Source organism: Leiobunum rupestre, chromosome 3, assembly GCF_980474605.1.
Source record: "Leiobunum rupestre chromosome 3, qqLeiRupe1.1.hap1, whole genome shotgun sequence".
Taxonomy (NCBI): domain Eukaryota; kingdom Metazoa; phylum Arthropoda; class Arachnida; order Opiliones; family Sclerosomatidae; genus Leiobunum; species Leiobunum rupestre.
In genome coordinates, this window is record NC_143386.1 from 2,509,268 (window position 1) to 2,535,860 (window position 26,593).

Consider the following 26,593-nt stretch of genomic DNA (forward strand, 5'->3'; position numbering starts at 1 on the left):
ATCCTTATTTATAATAAATTTCCAGTAGCGTCATCCAATCCAATCCCGCTCTTGTTAATATTAGTGCACATCTTAGTCGGAAACTGTTCCGATCATATTGTAAGATTGGTAATTTAATGGTACCGGAAAATAAGCTTCCGTCTGGGATGGTCCAATATAAAACTGCGAATAAGAAGTTAAGATCGTATTCCTATGCCTCCAATCACCAAGAAAATTAATAACTCGTCGGTTCTACAGTCTACTGCGATAAATAAAGTTTTTCCATTTGTAAGTATAGTTTCAGGGTTATTTTTCTTAAAAGGAACAACCTATAGACTGCAATGCAAAGGTTGATAAAATTAGCGAATAAGTACTAGAAGTATGCTCTCATTACATTTAAAATAATGACAAGGTGATTTAATTTACCAATATACACAGTGAGAAAGTCATTGCATTGTTTTCTCAGAGGTTACATGTACTGTTAAATAATAAAATGACATTGATCATTGTATTTACAAGTTGTTCGAAATGGCCCCCATTAGCTTGGACGCGTCTTCGGAGAGATTCTCGAGCACGAAGAAATATTTCTAGCATGTTTCGGATTGCGTCGCAGGCGTCAATTATGCGTTGACGTATGTCTTCAACGTCTCGAACTTCAGTCTTGTATACCAAGTCCTTGATATGGCCCGAAAGACAGAAATCACAATGGTTCAAATCAGAAGATCTGGCTGGCCATGCAACAGTTCTGCCTCGCCCTGTCCACCTCTGCGGTATCTTGGCATCAAAATGAGCTTTAACCTGAAGGCAAAAATGAAGGGGTCATCCGTCGTGCATAAACCACAACCGTTGTCTCACTGCTAGCGGTATGTCTTCAAGTAGCTCTGGTAAATTGTCGTGTAGAAAAGTTAAGTAGGACTCACCAGTTAGTCTGGGTGCTTGAAAATAAGGTCTGATTAAATGGTCGCTAACAATCCCGCAACAGATGTTGAGACTAAACTGCATTTGATGTGACCTAACGGTAGTCGCGTGTGGATTTTTTTTATTCCACTCATAATGATTATGTAAATTGAAGATTCCGTCACGGAAAAAATTAGCCTCGTCTTGAACCAGCGTACCTAACCAATTGACGACGTTGGTCTGTTCCTGAAACCATTGACAAAATTCGACTCGTCTTGGATAATATGCCTCATTTAAAGATTTAACTTTTGGTAAATGAAATGGGTGGTACTGGTGTCCTCGAAGGATACGCCAGACAATTACATGGTTGACTCGCAGTTGACGTCCAACTTGCCATAGGATCATCCTCGAAGATAGTAAGTACTTGTTCCTCCACGTCTTCTTGAACGTCTCCTTCTGCAGTAGCATGCAGATCCAGTAGGTTGTATTTTTCCGGTTTCTTAAGCGTCTGTCAACAAACGTGAACGTTTGTCGATTTCGAAGCTTGTCTTCGAGAAAAGTGCTGCTGATTCAAGCGCCGCGCTTCCACCGAATTTCTCTGAGTGAGTACATACATAAGATGCATTAAGGCCATATTTTGCATTCGTGAAGTACGCCGTAGCATAGGTTTAAGATACGAAATGTTAATTTAATTATTGAGGGCCCTCAATTTACTGCAAATTCGAGTTTCGTACCCGTCCAAAAAAAACATTAGTAAATGTGTTGTTGACTAAACCTGTAGAGTAAAAATAAATTGTGGGTGACTATTTAATGAGACCATTAATTACACAAGCCAACTTTATTCAGTGTAAAACATGTATTAACATAGATTTACGAGAAAGGTAAAACATAGGTACAAAATAAGAAAAATAATTAAAAATTACATAATTAGATCTATATTGTTTTAAATTTATTGTAGAACTCTGCACCGTCATCAAAAAGGTTCAGGTTTTTGGTATATGTAATCGAGAAGATATTGATATCGAGTATTTGTATATTTCAGAAAAAGAAAAGTACTTATATTAAGTTCGTAGTAAAAGATTTATAAAAATTGATTAGTGAAATTTAAACTCTGATATAATACATATTTAATAGGTTTAATAATTTCAATATTGTTCAGTGTATCTTTAACAATTACTACTTAACATTGTACAAGTTTACGATAATCGTATTCGGTTTGGCTAAGTTCGGGATGTCATTTCGCAAATTAAACTACAATAGGAGAGAATACAAAAGTATAATATAATTGTAATTTAACGTTTTGGTAGAACACTGTTTTCACATCATTATATTCCAAACACTTAAAACAGTTTATTTACTACATATCCAATAACTAGATTTTATGGCTAATTGTGCCTAAAATAACAGATTAAGAATAAAAAAAGTATTTTTTTAGCACAATGTCTAAAATATTTTAAAATTCCAAATATACTTTCAGCCAATTTTTTAACATGATTAAATATTCAATATTATTATTAGATATCATCGATGCATTAATACAAAGCCCGAGATGCTTATTTATTTATCTCGTCTAAATTGCGATTAACTGGGTTATGTTATAAGTCAATTAAAATATATTTTTTTAATTTCTAAAAACACCCTAGCAGCCATTTTTTGCATTTTTAACAATTAGCATTAGCATTTTAACAATATTACTTAAACATAGTCTGAAAATAGGTCGAGAAATTTATCAAAGGAAAGTAAATCGTCCACAAGCATTGCTAATGGTGAGAGAGTGGATCCCTGTGGAACACTTCCCAAAGACGAACAATCTTTAGATTTATTAAATTTCCTTTGACCTTTACGTTCATATATAAACAGCGAAATAACAATTATGCCTCGTTCCTTGAACACTCAATAAATATTTCATTACGAGCTGAATGTTATTTAAAAAAAATATTTTTATTCAATTTTGTCAGTTATCTAACCAATAAAGATATTTTATATTATCGAAAGAGTCCGAATTATCGCTAAAGCTAAACTGTTCTTCAGATAAAAGATTGAATTTTGTACCGAAACTTAAAATTTTAAGGAATAATAATCAGCTAGTCTAATACCCAAGGCACCACCTTAGGCCTTAGTCATCTAGCGACTTTTTAAGCCATTTATTCAGGTGGCCGGGTTACGATGCGTAGGAGGAGCATAGATTGCAATGCTCAAGATAATAATGAGAGCGTTATTCGATAAAATTGGCATAAAATCCGTTCTTTATATCAGTTGCCACTTGGTTTGTTCTTCCAAAATTACGAAGTAGAATAGTTACAACGAAAAAATTCAATAACTCAAATGGTCCGTTTGACAAATATGCTTGATAAACCATATTGCACCAATGTTAATAAGACAGCTGGAAAAATAGGTAAAATAATAAAATTTACGAGATAGCTAGGTTTTGGTATAAAAATGAAAAGCATATCTCTACTACCAGCCACAACGATATAGTACACCAAAAAGTTGTAATATCAGACAAAATATTTACGGTTATAACTTTTAATCGTCTTATCGGATTTTCGAAATACTAATAATTATTTGCATAATAGGATTACTAATTTCATGCATTAAGAATATTATATGATCTTAGTGCTAATATGCAGGCACAATACGAGTGAGCATTTAATGGCGATGATACATTGTACGCAAGGCTTAACAATGAGGTTTACGATTTTTTATAAAAATAGAAGCTAAAATGTGAGCACAACACTGCCCATTTTATAAATATTTAAATGCCAAGCATTTAAATTTGACTAATATTGAACATTTATTTCGGCAGACACAAAGAGATTTCAGTGACATCTCCATCCGGTGTTAAGACCTGAATGGAATAGATGAGTTTCTTGCTTCTGTACCAACTATAACGGTTGTCAAATGAAACTGTATCTGTAGACGAAAATCAAAACTGTGAATGCTATATTATGCCAAGTGGAACAATGCTCTATAATGATGTTCCATAAGTGTGTCAGTTAGTTGAAATAATTATCGATGCTCATAAATGTTACCCCTCTATTAAGAATAATAGGTAACTTAAAACTAATTCTCAATGATTTAGTTGTTAACTGAAAATTTGTATTCGTGCTAGAATGGCACTTGGTAAAAATTTAACTAACACACTTATGTTCTTTTTTACTCTTTTGATCGTACATGTTCCTGTCTCTTGACACTTCCATTTCCCGTCCTCCGGAACCAAATGACAGTTGGCTCTGTCTAATGGTATAACCACTTGACATACGTTGCCCTTGTTTCCGTCCGGGGTAAAGGTCAGCTCGAATCCAATATCGTAGACGTCGGTCTGAAAGGTCCAACTGATGATGGAACCCGGTTTAGTAATTTGTATGTCCGCTTTCATCATGCCTTTACTCGGAACCGTCGCACTGTTCATTTTGTCCGGGTCAATACTTAGCACCTTGTAGCATGAATTTGGTATAGCACCCCCCATTATAACCTGCAGATTTAAAATCGGGTGTTAGTTCTGGTTTCTTCAATAGTTTAGTAATTTATTGACCTCGCAACACCGGTTTCCATCCACTTCTAAATTACCACCCCACTGTTTCGGTAGTTGATCGGGGTCCACCATCTCGAGCACAGCATTTTTCCAACCGTCTGAGGAAATAATATGATAAAGTTCAATGGACACATGGAATTGCATCTCTAACGTGAGGAGTGGCCACCTACGAAGTGGCTATTTGGACCGACATTTTCGGTCCCATTAGCACACAGACTAAATGGACCGAAACTTTCGACTTTTTTAACTTCATGACTATTATAAGCTAATTTGGCCGACAATTTTAAAATCTGTACATTTCGGCCCAAATAAGACTCTTTTGAAAGATTGTTATTTGGGTGAACATTTTGTGAAATCTGAAATGTCGGCCTAAATAGCTTCGGCCATTCATGTAGGCTATAAAAATGAAACATACATGAGAAGCACGCTCTAGGAGTGAGTTACTTAGTTTAAACACGGATTAGAACCGCCTGTATTTCTTCTCATTTATGTACTATATTTTCAGTACTTAGTAGCGTTAGCCAGTTAAATATTTTACACGCAATTTGTTTTCAGTAATGTGTTTGATAAATCTGCAGAAGCCTGCGACAGTACATGTTTCAAGAGAATACTATTATCTAAATAATTATTTTTAAGAAATGAATTGTATTCTTCTGATCAGAATTGTTGTTTTTTTAAATTAAAAAATAAAATAATCGATTGATTTTATTAAGGTTTAAAAATGATATATGCCCGATTTTCTTGACAAATCAATTAATAAATTAAGTAAAGCAGTATTATAAACAATAAATTTTTAATTAATTTTTATTTTTAAAATTATTAATTAGGTAGGAAATTAAATTTGGTTAGCTCTGAATTGACATTGCTAAAGAACGTACTTTCGCACTTTTTCATAAATTTATAGAAGTATATTCGGAGATTTAAATTATTTCTTTTAAAAACTTGATTTAAACTAACCTTTTCCAAAAGTTATCATATTCGTTCTCATATCCTCTCTCATAAATGACAGCATTCCAAAAATAATTTTGAACATCAGCGGAGCTGTTTAAGAATAGATAATTTTATTCATCAACTCGGAAGATAAATTATACGTTTTTTAGGTATACTAGCACAGAGGCTGACTAGCGACGTTTAGTTTGGTGCAGTGGCGGATTATCCCATAGGCACACTAGTCAAGCGCTAAGGGCTTCGTGGTCTCCAAGCCTCAATAATATCAATAAAAGGAAATCTACCAAAAACCACTTTTTCTTAAAAGCACTTTATGAGAAAATGGTGTCTAGAGCCGCAAAGAATCATAATACGCCACTGTTTTGGTAGAGATTTAGTCAATTAATTTGCGCAATCTATCAATACAATTTGTTTAAGTAGGACTCGTGGTTAAAGTGAAATTTGAAACTACAGAATTAATAGCAAATATTACCAAAAAAAAACTCGTGTCTTCCATTCCATCTCTGTTAAAAAAAATTGGACGACAATGGCAGCCCAGCGGTTCTATAATTTCTATAAAATCATAATTTCTTAGGACTATCCTATTTGGATATCGGCCGCACTTTTCACCAACTCGGGCCGAGGGGGATGCACCGAAACATGATCGAACCTCGAAAATGTTGCTCAAATTTAGATTGTACTAACTCAACCCCTGAATTTCAAACCACAGGTGACCGGCCCCACTTGGAAAAGCGACCTGCCCACGTGACCAGTTCGTATCTGTACTAGTACATTATTTTCCAAAATATAAATATTTTGCCATTAAAATGCTATTTTGAATTGTCTACGGAGACTGAACACCTTACCATTTACAGCGATAGCTTTTTTAAAGATTCCCGGGTAATTCAATTCGTAAACCTGTACATGAACATATCCCGACAAATCAAGACCTAGAGTTTAAAAATTGAAAAGGGTTTTCATTGAATTAAATTAATACTATTTCATAGCTTATTTTATACCTGGTTTCCAAAAAAACCCCTGACATTTAAAGTTTTCCAAGTCAAAGATTACAGAATTTTGAGTGATTAATTTCTGGTGCTGGTTAAAATAAAATAACATTAATTTGACTATCCGATAATGGTATACAGGACCTATAAATACTTCCACTACTTAGGGTTACCAGAATCATGGTCTAAAAACCATGATTCTGGTAACCCTATCGATTCACAATTAAGGTCACTATTTAAAGTCATGTCACTTGACAAATACTCAAACGATCAGATAATTTAAAAAAATTCAAGGCCTATTCATATTATAATGAGCCAACACATTTTACCCCACAGGAACACAAACCAAGTTGTTCGTTGTGAATGACGTTCATATTTTCGCACCTTGTTGGCCCAGGTTTAAGGAAGGGGTGGTTTTTTTGGCCGAGGCTAAGTTAAAATTATTTTAATCTAAAAATCGTCTTAGAAATCCTTTTCGATTACACAAAACGATAATAATATTAAGTCAAAATACCTTTATTGATATAATTTGACATATTTTGTAGTTCATAAGATAATTTAATTAAGCATCAGGAGTAATTTCCTTCGTCGGTTAATGCGCAAGCTCGAGGTTAAACCTGGAGTCAGCAGCAAAATTGGGGAAAAGTTGGCTTTAGAGTTACCTTTTCGGATTGAAGAATGGCGTTCTTTTCCATGTATTCAAGCATGTATATATAATATTTGATGTAGTCCGATCTCTGGGCGCAATAAGTGGACCCTTTAATGTCTATATTCCCAGACAGTATTATCCACAATGGGGATCCCTCCCTGTCTTCTCCGACTAAACTGAATGGCATGTATTTTACCAACGCCTATGTAGAAAAAAAAACATCTTTATGCAGATTTATAGATAATTTAAAAAAAATATTGGACAGCGGATACAATAAATATTTTATAGAACTATATAGACATACCTCTGGTGGTTCGTATTCCTCGTGAATGTAATCCACGCGATGGTCCTTTCTCCATTTCAGATGCTGAAGATGAATGACAAACCACATAGTATGTTAGAAAATTTTAGCTTTCAGATATTTCCCAAGTGCCGTAGTACGTTAAAACTGTGTTTTTACAGATGTACAAGTGATGAAAAACCATACTTACCGCTTTTAGCATGTTTTCGGCGGCCGCAACATTAAATTTGCGAGCTGTAACGTAAAGGAAGTTACATTTTATCAAATTTTTTAGTAACTTAAAATCCGCGTGTAGAGTTAATTATTTAGTACATTCCACTGAAGTAATAAATAATGCCTCCACTGAGAATGCAACGCGTAATTTCACCATTACTTTAAAACACTTTTAAAACAAAAGTTATCGATTACGTTCGTAAATTTATGTTAAATTATCACATTCACATAGGATCAGAAAATTTATTATTAATAGAGCTAATAAATGTTCCGATTATTTGGGAGAGTTGAAATTTGAGTCACCACAAATTTCAATATTGAAATTAAGTAAATAAAGAAAATTAGTAAAATCTAAATGGACAACGCTACATTTGAAACCGTAGACAAAAATAGGGTTTTACAAACTAAACATTTCTCACCTTTGAGCCATTTCAGCAAATAGAAATCGTTGTGTTCTGGTTGCAAAAGATCTTGAACTCGACTTCGTAGCTGAAATTAATTATTAAACCAATTATACATGTATGGGTCATTCCATGACAAAACGACCTAGTTTTTTTTTAATTTTAACACCCGACCCCTTTCGATTTCGCCAAAATTTTGTATACAAGGTTTTTTGGGCCTAGGAAAACGATTTTGACAGTTTCATAACGATCGGTTCAGCCGTTTACGAGATACAGCATACGCGTTCTTTCAAAAGTTCGCCTTGACCCCCTAAATGTTTTCTAGTATATCTTATGACATAATTATCGCAAAATCACATGTAATACCTCATTTTAAAGACAATGCGCACCCTAATATGAATATTTAATCAGAGTTGTCATTTGACGTAAATGTCATTAAAATCTGGGCCTTTAAATAATTTGACCTTTGACCTTGCCCAGACACCTCAGTCGTAGGTCAACGATTTTAGCATTTTTAAAATTCCCACTATCGAATACATAATAATCACTCAAAATCTCAAAGTAATATTTGTAGTTTTCGAGATATTAATTTTTGAAATTTACCCCACCACACACAAAATGAAATACCAAAACCATTTATTTTTATAGTTTACACACCAATTAATTTTTATTTACACAAAACAGCTTAAACTTCTTTATACATGGAAAAGGCTTTGGTAATTTTATTTTTATCGTGTTCTTTGATTTGATAGCCTTTCGAATTTGGTAAACCTACAAGAATTTCAATTGCACATAGAACATTTTCACTTGACACCCAACTGCTATCGATCCTTCTGGGCCATGTGTATTTGTCCGAAATACCAGGGGGACGCAAAAAGTTTACAAAGAAGTCTCCAAACTCTTCTGATACTTCCTCAATTAATCCAACGTAAAGTTGGCCTTTGTAGACGCTGGCTACCAAATTTCCCACTTTAAAGTTTTCAGCCTCTTGATTTCGAGTATCTGACAATTCTAAAGTCGAAACCTTAACTGTGGTTAGCGAATCGTCATTAGATAACGGAGAAACCATGATTTCATTTAACGATTTCGGAACGAATTTATGAAACCCTCGAGTTCCTTTTACTGTTATGGCTTTAGAAAACCTTTCTTTTAAAAGTTCCTTTTGTCGCTCAATTTCTTCGTTTTTAACATAGATGAACTTGATATTTTCGAAGTTTGATAGGCAGAAATTAAACATATCTGTTGGAGTCAAAATCTGTCCAGTCACTGGTCGCTGAAGACTGACTCTTGCTGTTTTACGCTTCACTGTTCCGCCAATTCCGTCACAAGGTCCCTTGCCATGAGATGTGGCAAAAAAATGCCATTCAGCGTCCAAACCAAAATCTTGTTTGTGGCAACAGAGATTAGAAAAGTTGTATTTGTTTTTATACTGTCCAGCACATCCATCCGTAAAATAAATAAGCTTTCTAACATTAGGAACATGTGTTTTTATATTTGGAATTAGATAAGTTAAAAAACTGTGAACAGTTTTGGTTGTATGTGTTCTGGTATCACTGATAATACAAAAATTTAAGTGGTTAAGTTCTCCGTTTTCGACTACCCTGAAGTAGATTACGAAGGGATGCACTGTCGCTTGAGAATTGTCCCAATGGAACCCTTGTGCTTCGTCTTGAATTACGAAGGAATAGTTCTCCGCAAAATCACCGAGAACAATTACGTCACCAGGTTTTTGAGGTTTTTAAGATAATTAGATTGCGACTTAGATGTGTAATGATGACGCGTTAGTTCAAGTAGTTTAATGGCCAAAGAGTCGAAAAAGTTTTCAACACTCTCGCTCAAGGTCATGAGCTTTGTGCTGTCAGTTGTCACCCATTGCATGAACTTTATATTTTCAAAATCTTCTAAAAGGTTCGTTAAATATTCATTTTCAAGTAGACCATTTTTCCCAGGACAGTCCTTGCACACCCTCATCATACAATTCCTGTTTTGAGTGTCACACACGGTGAGCGCCATGAAATCGATATCACATTTTAAAGGACAAGGAGACGGTAGAGCTGATATCATTAGCTTGACATTTTGGTGATAGGTGCAGACACACACTGAATGTGTACCTGACGAACCTGCTAATACACACCAAGGTGGTCGTAGATAACAAAATGACGAAAATCCTAACGTCAAATCATGCTCTTCCTTGAATTTGTTATAGAGCTCTCTCAGGTTCAGCAGTACAAGCCTCTTTTGATGATGTTCTTTTTGACCTGTCTCGTGGTTTCTAACTGACACAAACTCCTTTTGTCCAGGTGTCATACGACTGTTATCGTCATTTTCGTAAAATTCAACGACCTTTGATTTAACGTCTTCGGTCAATATTAATCCCTTCGATTGTTTCTCTGGTAGCGAAAGAATTCCTTGACTAGATTTAAGATTCCTGCTTCGTTTGACCATGTATTCTGGTGCTCCAAATTCCTCCATTGTGCGTTGTATTCCAAATGGTGACAAGGTCAGGATCTGAAGCTTTTCGCCGTATGATGTCTTGGAGTTATTGAATTTCTCTCTCAGTTCGTTCAAAATATTCTCATATAATCGATGTTCTTCGAGCTTTCTAAAAACATCGTCCGTAACCATATTATCGTCTGTTTCATCAAGAGAAATTTCCATTGACTCTTCTAATTTGCGTTTCAATGAATTGTTCACAGCGTTTAACTTAGTCCTGCTTAGAATTGTTTTTTGGCGAGATGACAAACCTTCTGTACAAAAGTTAAAAAATATATGTATTTATATATGTATACATATATAAATTCTTTCAAATTCAATATATTTCTTACTTCTTTTAACAGGAGATTCTCCCAAGTTTATTAGAGTTTCGTTAACTGCCACTAAAGCTATAGCTTTGTCGTCTTGCGTCGAATCTCCCGATGAACAAGGTTGACTAAATGAAAAAGAATCGCTTTCTTATGATTCTTGTGCAGTGTGAACTTCTGAAACGTCCAACTGTATTTGGAGTTCATCCTTTACTTTTTTTCCAGCAGACATAAAACACTGGATGCACAACTTATTTCCAGCGATAACTTCAATTCCTCGTAACTTTAATTTTTTGAACAAATCCAATGAAATAGTTTTTAGTCCACTCTTTCTTTCAGCGTCGTGAGTCCCAAAAGGATTCATACACTTCTTTTGACTCGTTGAATACCTTTTCATAAAAAGTTCTTCATGGTGACGACATATGTTTCTTATTTTGGACATAGGTATAGCTGTTCGGCTGCTAAGAACTAATTTGTCATCCTCGGACAGATGGTTGTTGATACCAACTGTTTTCGAAAGTGTTTGCAAATGACATTTACTACTGTCTCTCCAAAACGAACAATTTCGATCCATTTCAGGGCTTTGTTCGAGAATATACAGTTAAATAAATTCTATTTCGCTACTCAATTATCGCTGTTAATATATTTAATACTCAATTATAACTATTATATATTAAAAAGATATTAAAACATTTTTACGTTATTAAAAACGTAATCGATATGACTAAGAGCAATATTGGGTTTTCTTGAGATATCTAGCACATTTCCATTTTAGGGTGCAGTAAGATACGCTACAATAATATTGAACGCCAGACTATACTAAGGACAAGCAATTTAGTGATGTCTTCTGTCTACAGATAACATGCAAAACTAAAAATAATATGTAAATAACTCAACTTAATTTAAGAATTAGTGTATTTGATATTCTAAACTCAAAATTACCAAAATAATAATATTTTTAATTTATTTAGTAGGTCAACTAGTTTCGTGTATAAAATAGCATTTTCATTAATTTGAGGGGTAAATTTCAAAAAATAATATCTCGAAAACTACAAATATTACTTTGAGATTTTGAGTGATTATTATGTATTCGATAGTGGGAATTTTAAAAATGCTAAAATCGTTGACCTACGACTGAGGTGTCTGGGCAAGGTCAAAGGTCAAATTATTTAAAGGCCCAGATTTTAATGACATTTACGTCAAATGACAACTCTGATTAAATATTCATATTAGGGTGCGCATTGTCTTTAAAATGAGGTATTACATGTGATTTTGCGATAATTATGTCTTAAGATATAGTAGAAAACATTTACGGGGTCAAGGCGTTCTTTTGAAAAAACGCGTATGCTGTATCTCGTAAACGGCTGAACCGATCGTTATGAAACTGTCAAAATCGTTTTCCTAGGCCCAAAAAACCCTGTATACAAAATTTGGGCAAAATCGAAAGGGGTCGGGTGTTCTGTGGCAGGCGTTTTGTCATGGAATGACCCGTATATCAGTTTAACAGTTAGCAACACTGCAAATTTGAGGTACATTTAGAGAACTTATCGAGAACACTTATGTGCTCCCATGTGATCTCGTAATGTGTCTATGTGAACTCACAATGTTCTTAAAAAGAATTATGTGTTCTTCTTGTAAACCATGGTGTTATTTAAGTGTTCAAGTGTTCTAAAATTGTAGAATTAAAATTTTCAGAACATTTTACATTTCAAGAACGTTTGGTTCGCATATCAAGAACACTATTCTTTCAAAGTGATCTTAAGATGTCTCTAGTTTTTCAAATTACACAGGCAAAACGTGTTAGGGTTTTGAACACATTTTAATGTTCAATCAGATAATATTTCACAGTAATTTACACTTGGCTAAAATTCAACTTAATATCAAAAGATAACTTTGTGAATACATATTTAACTCAGCCACTTTTAAAGTTTTTAGTGGGAAATAAGACTCCACCAAGAATTCTGAGGTACAGTTGATAGAAAATTCTTCTTTCATAGTTATATCATTGCAGCTACATGTGCCAAATGGCCTCCCATAGCTACTTTTAAGGGTTTTTAGTAGGAATTAGGTACCACCGAAAATTGAGGTACAGGCGAGTGAAAATTCTTTTCCCAGGGTTATATCTTTGCAGCTATATGTGCGAAGTGGCTTACCATAGCCACTTTTAAGGGTTTTTAGTAGAAATTAGGTCGCACTCAGAATTCTGAGGTACACACTCTAAAAAAAAGTGAGGTCAAATTTGACCAAAAATGGTTCATATTTGATCCAAAATCTAGGTCCTTATTGTTCCAGTCCAACAATTTCGGAAAAAAAGGGGAAAGATTACCCAATTTGGTTCAAATAGCACCCCCCCCCCCTCCAAGGTCAAACAGAAGTTTCCCAAGGTACAGCAAATTAACCCACAAAGACCAACAAAATAATCAAATACAGCTGCCAGAGGATTACATAAAAGTCTAGAAAGTCTGTTTTGTAATGATCTGTACTGCAATGAGCTGTATGAGATTATTTTAGTGTTTCGCACTTTGAATAGTTGAGAAATAACACCTGGTGGCAGTACTTGACCATTTCAAATCAAATTGGTTTTTTCCTATACTTTTTGTTATCCACTGGCAGCAGTATTAGATTATTTTGGTCGCTCACAGCCTCACACTGAGTAGTTGAGAAATAGCACCTGGTGGAAGTATTTGACCATTACAAGCCAGAATTGTTTTTTGTTCTAAACTTTTTGTTAACCACTGGCAGCAGTATTAGAATATTTTGGTCACTGGCACTTTGAATAGTTGAGAAATAACACCTGGTGGCAGTACTTGACTATTACAAAACATAATTGTTTTTTTCCTATACTTTTTGATATCCACTGGCAGCTGTATTAGATTATTTTGGTCACTGGCACTTTGAATAGTTGAGAAATAGTACCTGGTGGCAGTACTTGACCATTACAAACCAGATATGTGTTTTTTCTCATACTTTTTGTTATAAACTGGCAGCAGTATTAGATTATTTTGGTGTTTCGCACTTTAATTAGTTGAGAAATAACACCTGGTGGCACTACATGACCATTATAAAACCAAATTGTTTTTTTCCTATACTTTTTGTTAGCCACTGGCAGCTGAAGTATTAGATTATATTGGTGTTTCGCACTTTAAATAGTTGAGAAATAGTACCTGGTGGTAGTACTTGACCATTACAAACCAGATTTGTGTTTTTTCTCATACTTTTTGTTATCCACTGGCGGCAGTATTAGATTATTTTGGTATTTCGCGCTTTGAATAGTTGAGAAATAGTACCTGGTGGCAGTACTTAAATTTATCTCTATTTCAAATTAAAATAGGTTTTTTTATTTAAACAAATAAAATTAAAATTTCATTAAATTAATTTTCATTTTTATTTGTAATTAAATGTTAATAAAATTCCTTTAAATTGATTTTCATTTTATTTGTAATTAAATGGAAATACAATTCCATTAAATTGATTAATATTTTATTTGTTATTAAATGTAAATGCATTTCCATTAAATTGATTTTTATTTTTTTTTGTGCATTTTAAGTACACTTCCGAAAACAACATCTGTAGAACATTTTAAATGCTCATAATTTGGCGAATTTAAGAGCACTATACACTTTCAGAACATATTAAGTTCACTTTAATAGCACACTTTTAGATCAAAAGAACATTTTTAGTTCATATAATGTGAACGTTGTAAGAACGTTGAAAAGTGCTAAGAACATGATTAGAGCACTTGTAGGACACTTTGTATGTGTTCTTCAAACATTCCTGAAGTGTATGTGATCTTAAATCGACACCGTTCGAGGTGATCTTAATGTGTTTTTATTGTGTTCTTTAAATGTACCTCAAATTTGCAGTGAACAAAGAGACACTTTAAAAGTGAAATGTGCTTGTCTCAACTGAAATTTTAATAACAAATGCTCATAATTGGAAATATAAAAGAGCTTAAATTGAAGGTGATTGTGATTTTATGAAAACTCCCTGCGTAGTTTAGTATAGAATCTAATTTCGCAATAAACGTTGACATACTTTAACCTTAGAAAATTACAAAATATTTTATGGTCGAGTTCGTGATTGATTTCGTTATATTTTATCTTGGTGTAATTGCAAGACGCCCAGTCAAAAATGTATATTACTTAAAGGAAAAATTATATTTCTTGGTCAAATCATAAATTATACAAGAATAGTTCTGAGATATATCATATTATTTGTAAATGATAGGTTGACATAAGCAAAAAGCTTTCAAAAATTACGAAGTTAAAATTATCATAGGTAATAAACGTATAACGAACGAAAATTCCAATTATAACTATTCTTATAAGCTTTTCAAACTAACGTAATTTATGTATATGTAAATTTCCTTTAATCTCAAAGAATACGGATATCTATAAAAAAACCTTTATGCTTCCGATGAAACGTTTGGTCCCAATAAAACACAAAAGCGAAACATTACATCTTTAATTATAATCTTTAAATTCCTTACCGTCTCAATTTTTTCTTTTTGCTTCGTTTCCAAATTGTTAACTACATCTTGTTGTAAATCGAGAATTGCCGGCGACGGTCTCAAGTTGAAAATTTCCTTATTCGAAAACATATCCTATAATAACAAAAATTCTTAAAGATATAAATATATCGATCAAAAGCTAGCGACGAGGATCTGATGGTTACAGCCTTTAGTTATCATTTAGCTATTTTTACTCAGAAATTGATATTAAGTAATCCATGCTGGTATACCGTAATACGACAAACGTTTTAGGTGCGTAGGACCTAGAAGTTTTGAAGAACTATTTTCGCGATCGTCTTGGTAAGTTGACACTCCATAAAGACAAAGGAGTCTGTTAAATCAACGATGTTGAAAGCGAGTTCTGACCCCCACTGCGGCTTACTAAAAAAATATGGACGAAAATTAGGTAGTCGAGAGTATAGTTCAAGGCACGTGTATGCCAATTTTCAGAGCTGTATACCAATTCCGAACAATTCGGCTGTTTTTGTAACCATGCCCTCTCACTTTAGTGTGCATCCTGAAAATTTCACAATTCTAGCCTAGGGGAAATATTATTCTAACACCCTGTACACCTGAATTTCCCCAGAAGCACAACCATGCCCCGAATAATGATTACATAATAAATAAAAATAATAATCCGCTAGGCTAATACCCAAGGCACCGCCCTTGGTCTAAGTCATTAAGTGACTTTTAAAGCCATTAATTCGGGTGGCCGGGTTACAATGCGTAGAAGGGTGGGGAAAGGGGAAACCGAAGAGCTCGGGGAAAAACCACTTCAACTAGTGGGGAGAGAGCTTGCAAACTCAACGCAGAAGGAGTCGTTCCGAGTTTTCACCCAGTGCCACAAGTTGGGTTCGAACCCGGCTCCTCTTACTGCGAGAATGAAATATCCCCAACTAAGATTTTAACACGTTATCTCGGATAAGGTGCATTTCATGAATTTTTTTCAAAACCGATGGTCGGTCAATTGAGTGTTGCAAATTTGGATACACGTTTAGAAAATGAAAAAGATATCTTTAAATAGTTATGCTATTTAAAACAAAAATATTTGAAATTGAGAAAACTTGTTTCGCTTGCTCAACATGTCACTTTTCCAAGTCGCGTTATTTTCGGTGAAAAATTCCTTTTTTGTTTTCGCGTCACCGAAAGATCAACGTTTTTGATGACGCTCTACAAGTTTCTAATTGACAATTTTGATGTAACACGATTAAATTTTCAAGAAATGTGGAAACGTTTTACGACTTCGAGGAAATTTCGCTAACGCGGTTCCCCCGGTATGGATAACGTGCAATAAAATCTACAACATTCTAGATAACATAGTTTTTGAACATAATTACTTTTCCGAGCAAAAGAAAACACCCTGTATAATTAATCAAGCCAAAAGAAACCTAACAGCTGATTGTGTTCAGGTACAGCCATAAGCTTCAAAACGGAAACTGAATGCAGGTAACCTATTTTTAGCAATTGCAGCTCGGGTTCTCCTTTGACGGCCTTCAACCTCAATCATAACGAAAAACCCGGTGTTTTTCGAACACTTTTCATACTATTCGGAATACCAAATATTTCAATCCCCCTTTTCGAATATTTGATTATTTTATCAGAATATCCCCAACTAAGATTTTAACACGTTATCTCGGATAAGGTGCATTTCATGAATTTTTTTCAAAACCGATGGTCGGTCAATTGAGTGTTGCAAATTTGGATACACGTTTAGAAAATGAAAAAGATATCTTTAAATAGTTATGCTATTTAAAACAAAAATATTTGAAATTGAGAAAACTTGTTTCGCTTGCTCAACATGTCACTTTTCCAAGTCGCGTTATTTTCGGTGAAAAATTCCTTTTTTGTTTTCGCGTCACCGAAAGATCAACGTTTTTGATGACGCTCTACAAGTTTCTAATTGACAATTTTGATGTAACACGATTAAATTTTCAAGAAATGTGGAAACGTTTTACGACTTCGAGGAAATTTCGCTAACGCGGTTCCCCCGGTATGGATAACGTGCAATAAAATCTACAACATTCTAGATAACATAGTTTTTGAACATAATTACTTTTCCGAGCAAAAGAAAACACCCTGTATAATTAATCAAGCCAAAAGAAACCTAACAGCTGATTACGGAAACTGAATGCAGGTAACCTATTTTTAGCAATTGCAGCTCGGGTTCTCCTTTGACGGCCTTCAACCTCAATCATAACGAAAAACCCGGTGTTTTTCGAACACTTTTCATACTATTCGGAATACCAAATATTTCAATCCCCCTTTTCGAATATTTGATTATTTTATCAGAAAAAATCGAATATTCGATCGAATTATTAAGTGTTACCAACTATTTGCGACATCACTATAAATTACATTAAAATAAATTTATATAAAATAAATTAGTATAATTAATTAATAAAAAGAAATTACTACAACAGAAATTACTTTAAAATATACTTACTCTAAAATAAACGTCTATAAAATAAATTACTGTAAAATAAATTACTAATATATGAAAAATAAATATGCTATAAAATAATTAAAATAAGTAAACTAAAAAATAATTAAAATAAGTAAACTAAAAAATAATTAAAATAAGTAAACTAAAAAATAATTAAAATAAGTAAACTATTAAATAATTTAACTAAATATCCATTAAATAATTGAAATAAATTTATTATCAAAACTATATCATTAGAAAAACAAGGACCATATAATTTTATAAAAATTTACATTTTTAAATACATGGACCATATAACACCGCGAAAACGTGTAGAGGTATACCATTTTAATATTAACACCAATGTTTCCCCCATAGACATAATAAAGAAATAGACCCAAGATTCTACGGAGGGTTAATACGGGAGCGATAGCTAGCAGACAACCGGTATTTGTTCCGTATTCCTGTGGTACCACGTTTAAGCGACGCCTGTCGATTAGGCGAGAAAATAAAAAATCATCACGTGACACGTCACACATGTTCGTGTTTGTAATCTTTTAGGTACTCTGACGTGATTCGCGAATATTTTACCTGTGAGAATTTAAAATAAGATAAATTTTTATTATAATTTTTAAATAAGTCAATTAATTCTTTCAAAACCCAAAAAAAAGCAGCAGATGACCTTATAATTAAAAACAAAAAATTCTAATTGCGAAATGATATTTTGTCAAAGGCTTAAGTAACTCCTGTACTACTATCCGAGTATCCGGCTTGTTGTGGTTATGGCTTGTTATGGGAATATTCTGAGATTCTAAATTGTAAACAAAAGTAAATGGAATTTTGATGAAATGGATGATTCTACCTTGGATTAATAATGATTCTACTAAAGGTATGTAGCTATTGTCCTTGAAATAAAATAAGTTTTGACAATTTAAGTCTGATGGCTTGACCCTTCATTTCTAGATTTTTGTCCCTCGCTAATTTGTGGAGTCTGAGCTTGCAATATAGATTAATAACTTTCTTAATGATGATGTTCGATTCCAACTTCAGCATCAAACATGTTCGTGGTGATCTGGTAAGAGGTCCATGCCAACAATATTTCGTAATACAGTTTTAGTTCTTAGACTACATTTCTTTTATAGGGAGAGGAATATCTCTTCATAACAACTAAACAAAATTGGCTAAAAACCAAGGAGATCTTACTCAAATTATAATAACATAATTAAACCTACACGAAATGATCCTTGGTCAAAATTTAAAGGTGAGAAGTTAACATCACCGGTTTTTTCTATTTCACTGGATGTAATTTCTTTAAATTAAATAAAAAAATTATTTTGTCTATTTTTACTTATTTTAATTCTATGGAAACCAAACCAGAGTTGGAATGGCTTTTGGTGTGACCCACCTTTTGCCATTTACAATTTGTATATCCTGTTCTAAAAAGTGATCATTACAAATTAAATCATGATTTGAATGTGTCGCGATTTACAGCAATTGTCCATTGAGAAAGTATTGTAGGTTTCGTTATAAAAAGATTTTAAATAAGAATGAATATTCATCGAAATAATATGATAATTTAATCCTACTTATGGAATGAAACCTTTTCCGGTATTGTTTTACTTGTTATTGCAATGCGTAAAAACACTAAAATTAACCTTTTTTTACCAAATAAAAACAAGATTTTTAGTAGAAAACACTTTTTCTATAACAAACGAATTATGAAACATGTTAGCTAACATAAAAGTACTACCCGTTTATCAAATTCACCCCTAAAGTTTTTTCGTCTGATTTTAAACCGGATAAATATTCCTATGCGTTAGGCACTACATGGCCTAGGCCAAGCGCTCACTGCTCCTCGTAACGTCTCTGTCCTGGCTTCCACAAGCCTTTGCTTCGTAACGGAGACAATGCCTTGTGGAAGCCAGGACGGATACGAAACAGAGAGCCAGTGGGCGCCTAGTCTAAAGCGCCACTTAAGTTTAGTGGCGCTTTATAAGTAGGATTAAACTATCATATTATTTCGATGAATATTCATTCTTATTTAATCTTTTTATAACTATAGGTTTCCCTTATCTAAACCTACAAAACTTTCTCAATGGACAATTGCTGTAAATCGCGACACATTCAAATCATGATTTAATTTGTAATGATCACTTTTTAGAACAGGATATACAAATTGTAAATGGCAAAAGGTGGGTCACACCAAAAGCCATTCCAACTCTGGTTTGGTTTCCATAGAATTAAAACAAGTAAAAATAGTCAAAATAATTTTTTTATTTAATTTAAAGAAATTACATCCAGTTGAAAGTGAAATAGAAAAAACCGGTGATGCTAACTTCTCACCTTTAAATTTTGAACAAGGATCATTTCATGTAGGTTTAATTATGTTATTATAATTTGAGTAAGATCTCCTTGGTTTTTAGCCAATTTTGTTTAGTTGTTATGAAGAGATATTCCTCTCTCTATAAAAGAAATGTAGTCTAAGAACTAGAACTGTATTACGAAATATTGTTGGCATGGACCTCTTACCAGATCACCACGAACATGTTTGATGCTGAAGTTGGAATCGAACATCATCATTAAGAAAGTTATTAATCTATATTGCAAGCTCAGACTCCACAAATTAGCGAGGGACAAAAATCTAGAAATGAAGGGTCAAGCCATCAGACTTAAATTGTCAAAACTTATTTTATTTCAAGGACAATAGCTACATACCTTTAGTAGAATCATTATTAATCCAAGGTAGAATCATCCATTTCATCAAAATTCCATTTACTTTTGTTTACAATTTAGAATCTCAGAATATTCCCATAACAAGCCATAACCACAACAAGCGGGATACTCGGATAGTAGTACAGGAGTTACTTAAGCCTTTGACAAAATATCATTTCGCAATTAGAATTTTTTGTTTTTAATTATAAGATCATCTGCTGCTTTTTTTTTGGGTTTTGAAAGAATTAATTGACTTATTTAAAAATTATACTAAAAATTTACCTTATTTAAAATTCTCACAGGCAAAATATTCGCGAATCACGTCAGAGTACCTAAGAGATAACAAACACGAACATGTGTGACGTGTCACGTGATGATTTTTTATTTTCTTGCCTAATCGACAGGCGTCGCTTAAACGTGGTACCACAGGAATACGGAACAAATACTGGTTGTCTGCTATCTATCGCTCCCCTATATTTTTGGCAAATCAAACTCCGCGTAAGGTGTCTATTTCTTTATTATGTCTATGGTTTCCCCGCCAAAAACACGTACAATATCTATTTCAGCCTTAATTTTCAGCACCTACGAAGCTAAACTATCCAATGACTTATATACTTAGACGTAAGGAGAGCGTAGGCTTGAGCATGCTGAAACATGATGTGAAAAATAACCAAGTCATGCCTCCTGCTAAAACACGTTTCGCCATTGGACGAGACGAGTCCTGAGTCGTCGAGGAATTATCGGCTCGTGTTTTAAACGCAATGGGCGTTGGCCTTGAGCGTAAAAATCAACCCAGAATTGAAAAAGTTCCCAATTTTTATTTTTAGTCTTCAGTAGGACTCCCGAGAAACAGAAATTGACATAAAGACAATACTGTAACATAACTTATTTAAATTTGAATTTTAAGTACTGTATTCAAAAGAAAAATATTTTTATACGTATGTAAAAAACATTTCCAATATTGAAAGAGCCGAATGAAGAAATAAAAAGAGGTGGTACATGTGTGGGATGTTGATAAATTATTTGATTGATTATTAAGTAATTTAGGCGTCTTTTTGAAACAAATTGGCTAATAATTCGTGTGCAAAAGTTAATAATAATAACCAGCTAGGCTAATACCCAAGGCACCACCTTAGGCCTAAGTCATCAAACGACTTTTGAAGCCATTAATTCAGGTGGCCGGCTTACAATTCGTAGGAGGGTGGTGGCCAGCTCTTCAAGCCACGCGAGCCAACAGCTCCCTACACGAACTATTACCAATAACCTCAACAAGTTTTTATGGAAGGGGAAACCGAAGAGCTCGGGGGAAATCCCCTTAAACCAGGGGAACTTGCAAACTCAACGCAGAAGGAGTTGTTCCGAGTTTTCACCCAGTGCCGCAAGCTAGGTTCGAACCCGGCTCCTCTTGCTGCACGGTATAATGGCTACACCTGTTGCAATCTAATTCAGCTGAGTTGAAATTTGCGTATATTATTTCAACACTAACAGATACGGTCCATTTACTTTTTTATTATTGTTAATTCCTAATTACTTTAAATTAGCCTTGGTAGTCTAGGACCGATTTCAATGTATTATCTGAACATTTCTATACACAACTTACTGTTGGACCATATTTTTTATTTTATAATTTTTTTACTTTATTTTTATTGTTACGCATTAATTGTGCTTCTTTAAAATGTGTGTAGAAAGTATCAAAATCTTTTCCATTTGTAAATACCACTTTAAATTCAATTTAAAATAATAAACGCGTTAGTATCGTCAATATGACAATTTTCTTTCGTCGCGTTCCCAGCTACATCATAAAACTTGAAATAGACAAAGTTATCAATTCGGGCAGGTAGATGCTGAATTCTACTTAAAATAGTTAACTAAGGAGTATCACTCATCGACGTTAATTAAAAGTTAAACGCACTTTTGCACTTAGGGTAAGCCAAGTAATCGGTTTCATAATTATTTAGGTGATAACGGGATTTATAGAGCTTTGAATTACCCATTATTAATCACTAAAATAACAATATTTACAATTGTGTTTCTCGAGCAGAGCTGCTGTCAAGCTTGGATGACACAGTCGTTTAACTAAAACAGTGAAACACGTTATTAAACATATAGTAAATTTTTAGAGTAAAGTCGGCTTTGCGAAAGACAAATAGTAAAATTATACTAAATAAAAATTTTTTACTTTATTTTTCTTTTAAATCCGACACAATTATTAAACTTGGCGTTTTACTAGAAGTTTATAATTATATCATACCAGAGAAGTATCTACTAAGCAAACATTCGTAGGATCCATTTAGCGCGAGTTTCCCGCCAAATCGCTATGTGAATACCGGGTGTTTCAAAGAAGTCTGGAAAAAATTGGCAAACAACATTACATTGATCATTGTATTTACGAACGTTTTTCCAAATTGCCCCCATTGGTGTGTAGGCAACCTTCGACGCGTCTTCGGAGAGATTCTCGAACATGACGAAAGATTTATGGCGTGTTTCGGATTGTGTCGCAGGCGTCAATTATGCGCTGACGTATGTCTTCAACGTCTCGAACTTCAGTCTTGTATACCAAGTCCTTGATATGGCCCCAAAGACAGAAATCACATGGTATCAATACAGGAGATCTGGCTGGGCATGCCACAGTTCCGCCTCAACCTATCTACCTCTTAGAAATCTCGGCATCAAAATGAGCTTTAACCCGAAGACTAAAATGAGGGGGTGCTCCGTCGTGCGTAAACTACATTCGTAGTCATACTACCTATGCTGACGTATGCAGCAGTGGTTTATGGCCGAGGATAGTGCTAAAGTCAGTTCAGGCTCAACTACGCACTGTGCAAAGGCTGTCTAGTGTTAACATTATAGGAGCTAGCCCAAGCGTTTCTCTGGAGGGGCTCCTGATTATTCTACCGCTCCTTCTTTATATAGAGGAGGTTGCAATTATCAGTGCCTATTGGTGCTAATTGGGAGTGCAGCCAAACCAAATTGTTAAGGTGGTGCCTAGCTGATTATTATTTTTTTTATTATATTATTGTCAGTAACTGATTTTATTGATGGGTTCTGACAACATAGTTGCAAAGTTACACTTTGAAAAGTGGTTTTGTGTTTTCTTTCCAATTTGTCTAGACTGGTCTTGCGACACAGTTTTTGGATCCAAGGGTGAAATTGTTTGGTTCACGGCTACAAGACTCACTCAGGGGTGGGTGCTGGAGTTTATTGTCAGACTAAGAAATTTGGCTTGTCTGAGAGCCTTGCTACGGTTTTTCAGGCTGAGATTTCGGCCATCTGCTTCTGTGTAGACCTCTGCCTTAAGAAGTATCGGGGAAAAACTGTTCAGATTTTCTTGGACAGTCAGTAAGGGTCATAAGGGGCATCATGGCAATGAGATGGCCGACACTCTGGCCAACTAGGGTGCGGAGGCTAGGTTCTTAAGTGCTGAACCTGCTATTCCGATACCCAATGGCCTGGCTCGCCGCCATGTACATGGCACTATGGCTGAGAGACAGGTCAGGTTTTGGCTTGAGACGGATGGTCAGAGGCAGGCCAAGGAGATTAATGAGTAGTATCAGGGTGGTTACGGGCCTACTTTTAGGTCACTGCCAGCTTAATAGACATCTGCATCTGATTGGTATCAGTTAGAGTCCTTTTTGCAGGGCATTCCTTGCAAAGGAGGAAACTATTCTGTCCTTTGTGTCGGTGACTCTTATGCGGCTCAAAGGTTTGAGCATCTTGGTATGCATAGGCTGGAAACGAGTGATCTTTCCAATACCCCGAAGCAAATCTTGCGTTTCGTTTCGGAACCTGGGCTTTTCCATGTTTAAAAGGCTGGGGTTGCACAATAGACCTCTGGTCGAAGTGCTAGGTTGGGTCTAACAAAACCACCCAGCTCTTACTAATAATACTTCTAGCGGTATGTCTTTAAGTAGCTCTGAGGAAGTGTCTTAGATAAAAGCTAATTACGACTCACCAGTTAGTCTTGGTGGTAAAAAATAAGATCCGATTAAGTGGTCGCTAATAATTCGGAACCAGACGTTGAGATTTAACTACATTTAATGTGACCTAACGGTAACCACGTGCGGATTTTCTTGCTGCTACTCATGACGATAATGTAAATTGAAGATTCCATTTTGGAAAAAATTAGCCTCGTCAGAAAGTAGGAGCGTACATAAGCAATTGACGTCGTTAGTCTGCTCCTGAAACAACTGACAAAATTAGACTCGTCTTGGATAATTGGCCTCATTTAAAGATTTAACCTTTTGTAAATGGACAAGTACATGGTTGACTCGCAATTGACGTCCAACTTGCCTCGTACTTGTCGTAGGATAATCCTTGAAAATAGTAAGTACTTGTTCCTCCACGTCTTCTGGAACGTCTCCTTCTGGAGTTTGGTGGTATTTTTCCCGTTCCTCTTCAGCGTCTGTCAAACGCCGTGGATGTTTGTCGATTTGAAAGCTGGGTTTAAGGAAGGTTCTTCTGGTACAAGCTCCACGCTTCCAAAGTATTTCCCTTTTAGGATAAGATGCATATCGGAATATACTACATATGTGAATAAAGCCATAGGCTTTTAGTATACAGGATTTTTTGAACAAGTTATTTTTTACGAAAACTACTTAAAGAAGAAATTTAAAAAAAATGTTGTAGCGTAAGTACACTGGGGGTCATTAATTAGTGAAATTTCATCGTTTTCGGAAAATATTTTCATACTTTTAGAAAAACCCTTTGGTCACCACTATGTGCTAGATCAATTTTGTCAATTGAGAATTAGCAGAGCATCATCTGAAATTTTCGAGTACCTTTGTTTTGATGGAAAAAGACTTGAAAATAAACAAGTTTGGCAAAGCCAAATTAAATTACTTTGCTCCTGTAAATCGATAGTCACGCATTTTATTACGAGATCGTAGCCTACTCATCTAAAATTTAAATCATTAATTTGTTCAAACATCATCACCAAGTTCAATTCCAGCGCTCAAATGTTTGGGTTGCACTTTAAAGAAATCGTTTGATTGGTCCAGTTTTCTTGCCTTAAAATCTCAAAGAAAGAAATATTTGCCTCTTTTTGTAAAAAAAGAGTTCTTGGATACAATCGACGACCTTCTTTTGGTTGAAAGACGCCGAGTTTGGTTTCAGCAAGATGGCGCCCTACCAAATTAAGGTTCTGGTACCGACGGTCGCGAAATCTGTGTTTATATTCTAAAATGTATTTCGTTATTTGGTCGATGTGCAACAGCTTAAAATTCTATCAAATAATAAGTGTAATCTCAAGGAGATTTGGGCGGTACGTTAAGACAACCGCAGGGTTTTTGGTCGATTCGGATCGTGTTTTGATGTCAGGAGCTTAATTTCTAGTAGTCTTGGATTTTATTATTTTCTTAATTTCTATCTTAAAGGCAATTTTCTACCCGATAACTTTTTACTCGCAGGATTGAGAGTATCCGAGAACCTGGTTGTGTGCGTAAATGAAAATAAGAACTGATGCGCCATCTGTCGCTGAAAAAGTGCGTGAGGCCACCGAGTTAGAGGTGGTTGATCAAATAAAAACTTAGGGACTTCAAAAGCACATTCTTGCTTTTGGCGCAAGGCTACTGGGCAGGATTCCTTGTTCTCATTGCGGGCTCCATCGAACCATTCGCGAATTACGTTAGGATTAAACCTCAAAATTAAAATGGTCTGGCAAGTCGGGTTAGAAGGATGTACCAAACTGATACGAAAAAATTGGATGAACATTTGCAGATACTGGATCGATTTACACTGTTATTTGAGCTTCATAATATTTAAAACTTAATGTGGGCTATCTTCACTTATTCCATTTTCATTGCGCTGAAATTTTTTTAAATACGTGTTGGTTTATCATTTTATTAAGATAAAAAATACTTATCAGCCATTAGTATAATTATCGCACTAAGCACTCTCCATAAATAAAAGCACACAAAGTAACACCTCATTGCCAATGTTAAAATTAACTACAGCCAACCAGAACTTTATCCAGGAACACAAGGAGTCTATAAAAACGCCGCGATTTTGAAACAGATTTCATTGGATATAAAGGATTAAAACATTTATTAATTGATGTATTTTTAGCTATTGTATACTTCTAAAGAATAACTAATTAACACAGGATTTATCAATTTACCATAGTATAACACATCAGGGTTAAAAAGCCTAAACATGACGTTTTTCGAAACAAACTATTCTAATATACATTAACACAGTTGGGACGCGATTGAGGTAACGCAAATTATTTGACTCGATCGGAT

The 26,593-nt window shown here is 34.6% G+C and overlaps 1 protein-coding gene across 1 annotated transcript; it reads right to left on the reverse strand.

The window, feature by feature from the left end:
• Positions 1–1,713: 1,713 nt before the first annotated feature.
• Positions 1,714–22,396, reverse strand: LOC149949096 (SEC14-like protein 2). Its single transcript, XM_090169174.1, has 12 exons — positions 22,377–22,396; positions 15,200–15,313; positions 7,928–7,997; positions 7,486–7,529; positions 7,299–7,361; positions 7,008–7,196; positions 6,358–6,436; positions 6,205–6,288; positions 5,369–5,452; positions 4,412–4,509; positions 4,051–4,351; positions 1,714–3,789 (listed from the first exon to the last, which is right to left on the reverse strand). The coding sequence occupies exons 2-12, from the start codon at positions 15,308–15,310 to the stop codon at positions 3,671–3,673; spliced, it is 1,242 nt and encodes a 413-aa protein (XP_090025300.1). The 5' UTR covers positions 15,311–15,313; positions 22,377–22,396; the 3' UTR covers positions 1,714–3,670.
• Positions 22,397–26,593: the final 4,197 nt, after the last annotated feature.

Bases quoted from the DNA above. Each gene is read 5' to 3' on its own strand.
- LOC149949096 (XM_090169174.1), bottom strand. From the start codon at position 15,310: ATGTTTTCGAATAAGGAAATTTTCAACTTGAGACCGTCGCCGGCAATT. The intron at 7,197-7,298 runs GTATGTCTATAT...TTTTCTACATAG, and splicing joins AGGAATACGAACCACCAGAG to GCGTTGGTAAAATACATGCC. The intron at 6,289-6,357 runs GTATAAAATAAG...TTTAAACTCTAG, and splicing joins GGGGTTTTTTTGGAAACCAG to GTCTTGATTTGTCGGGATAT.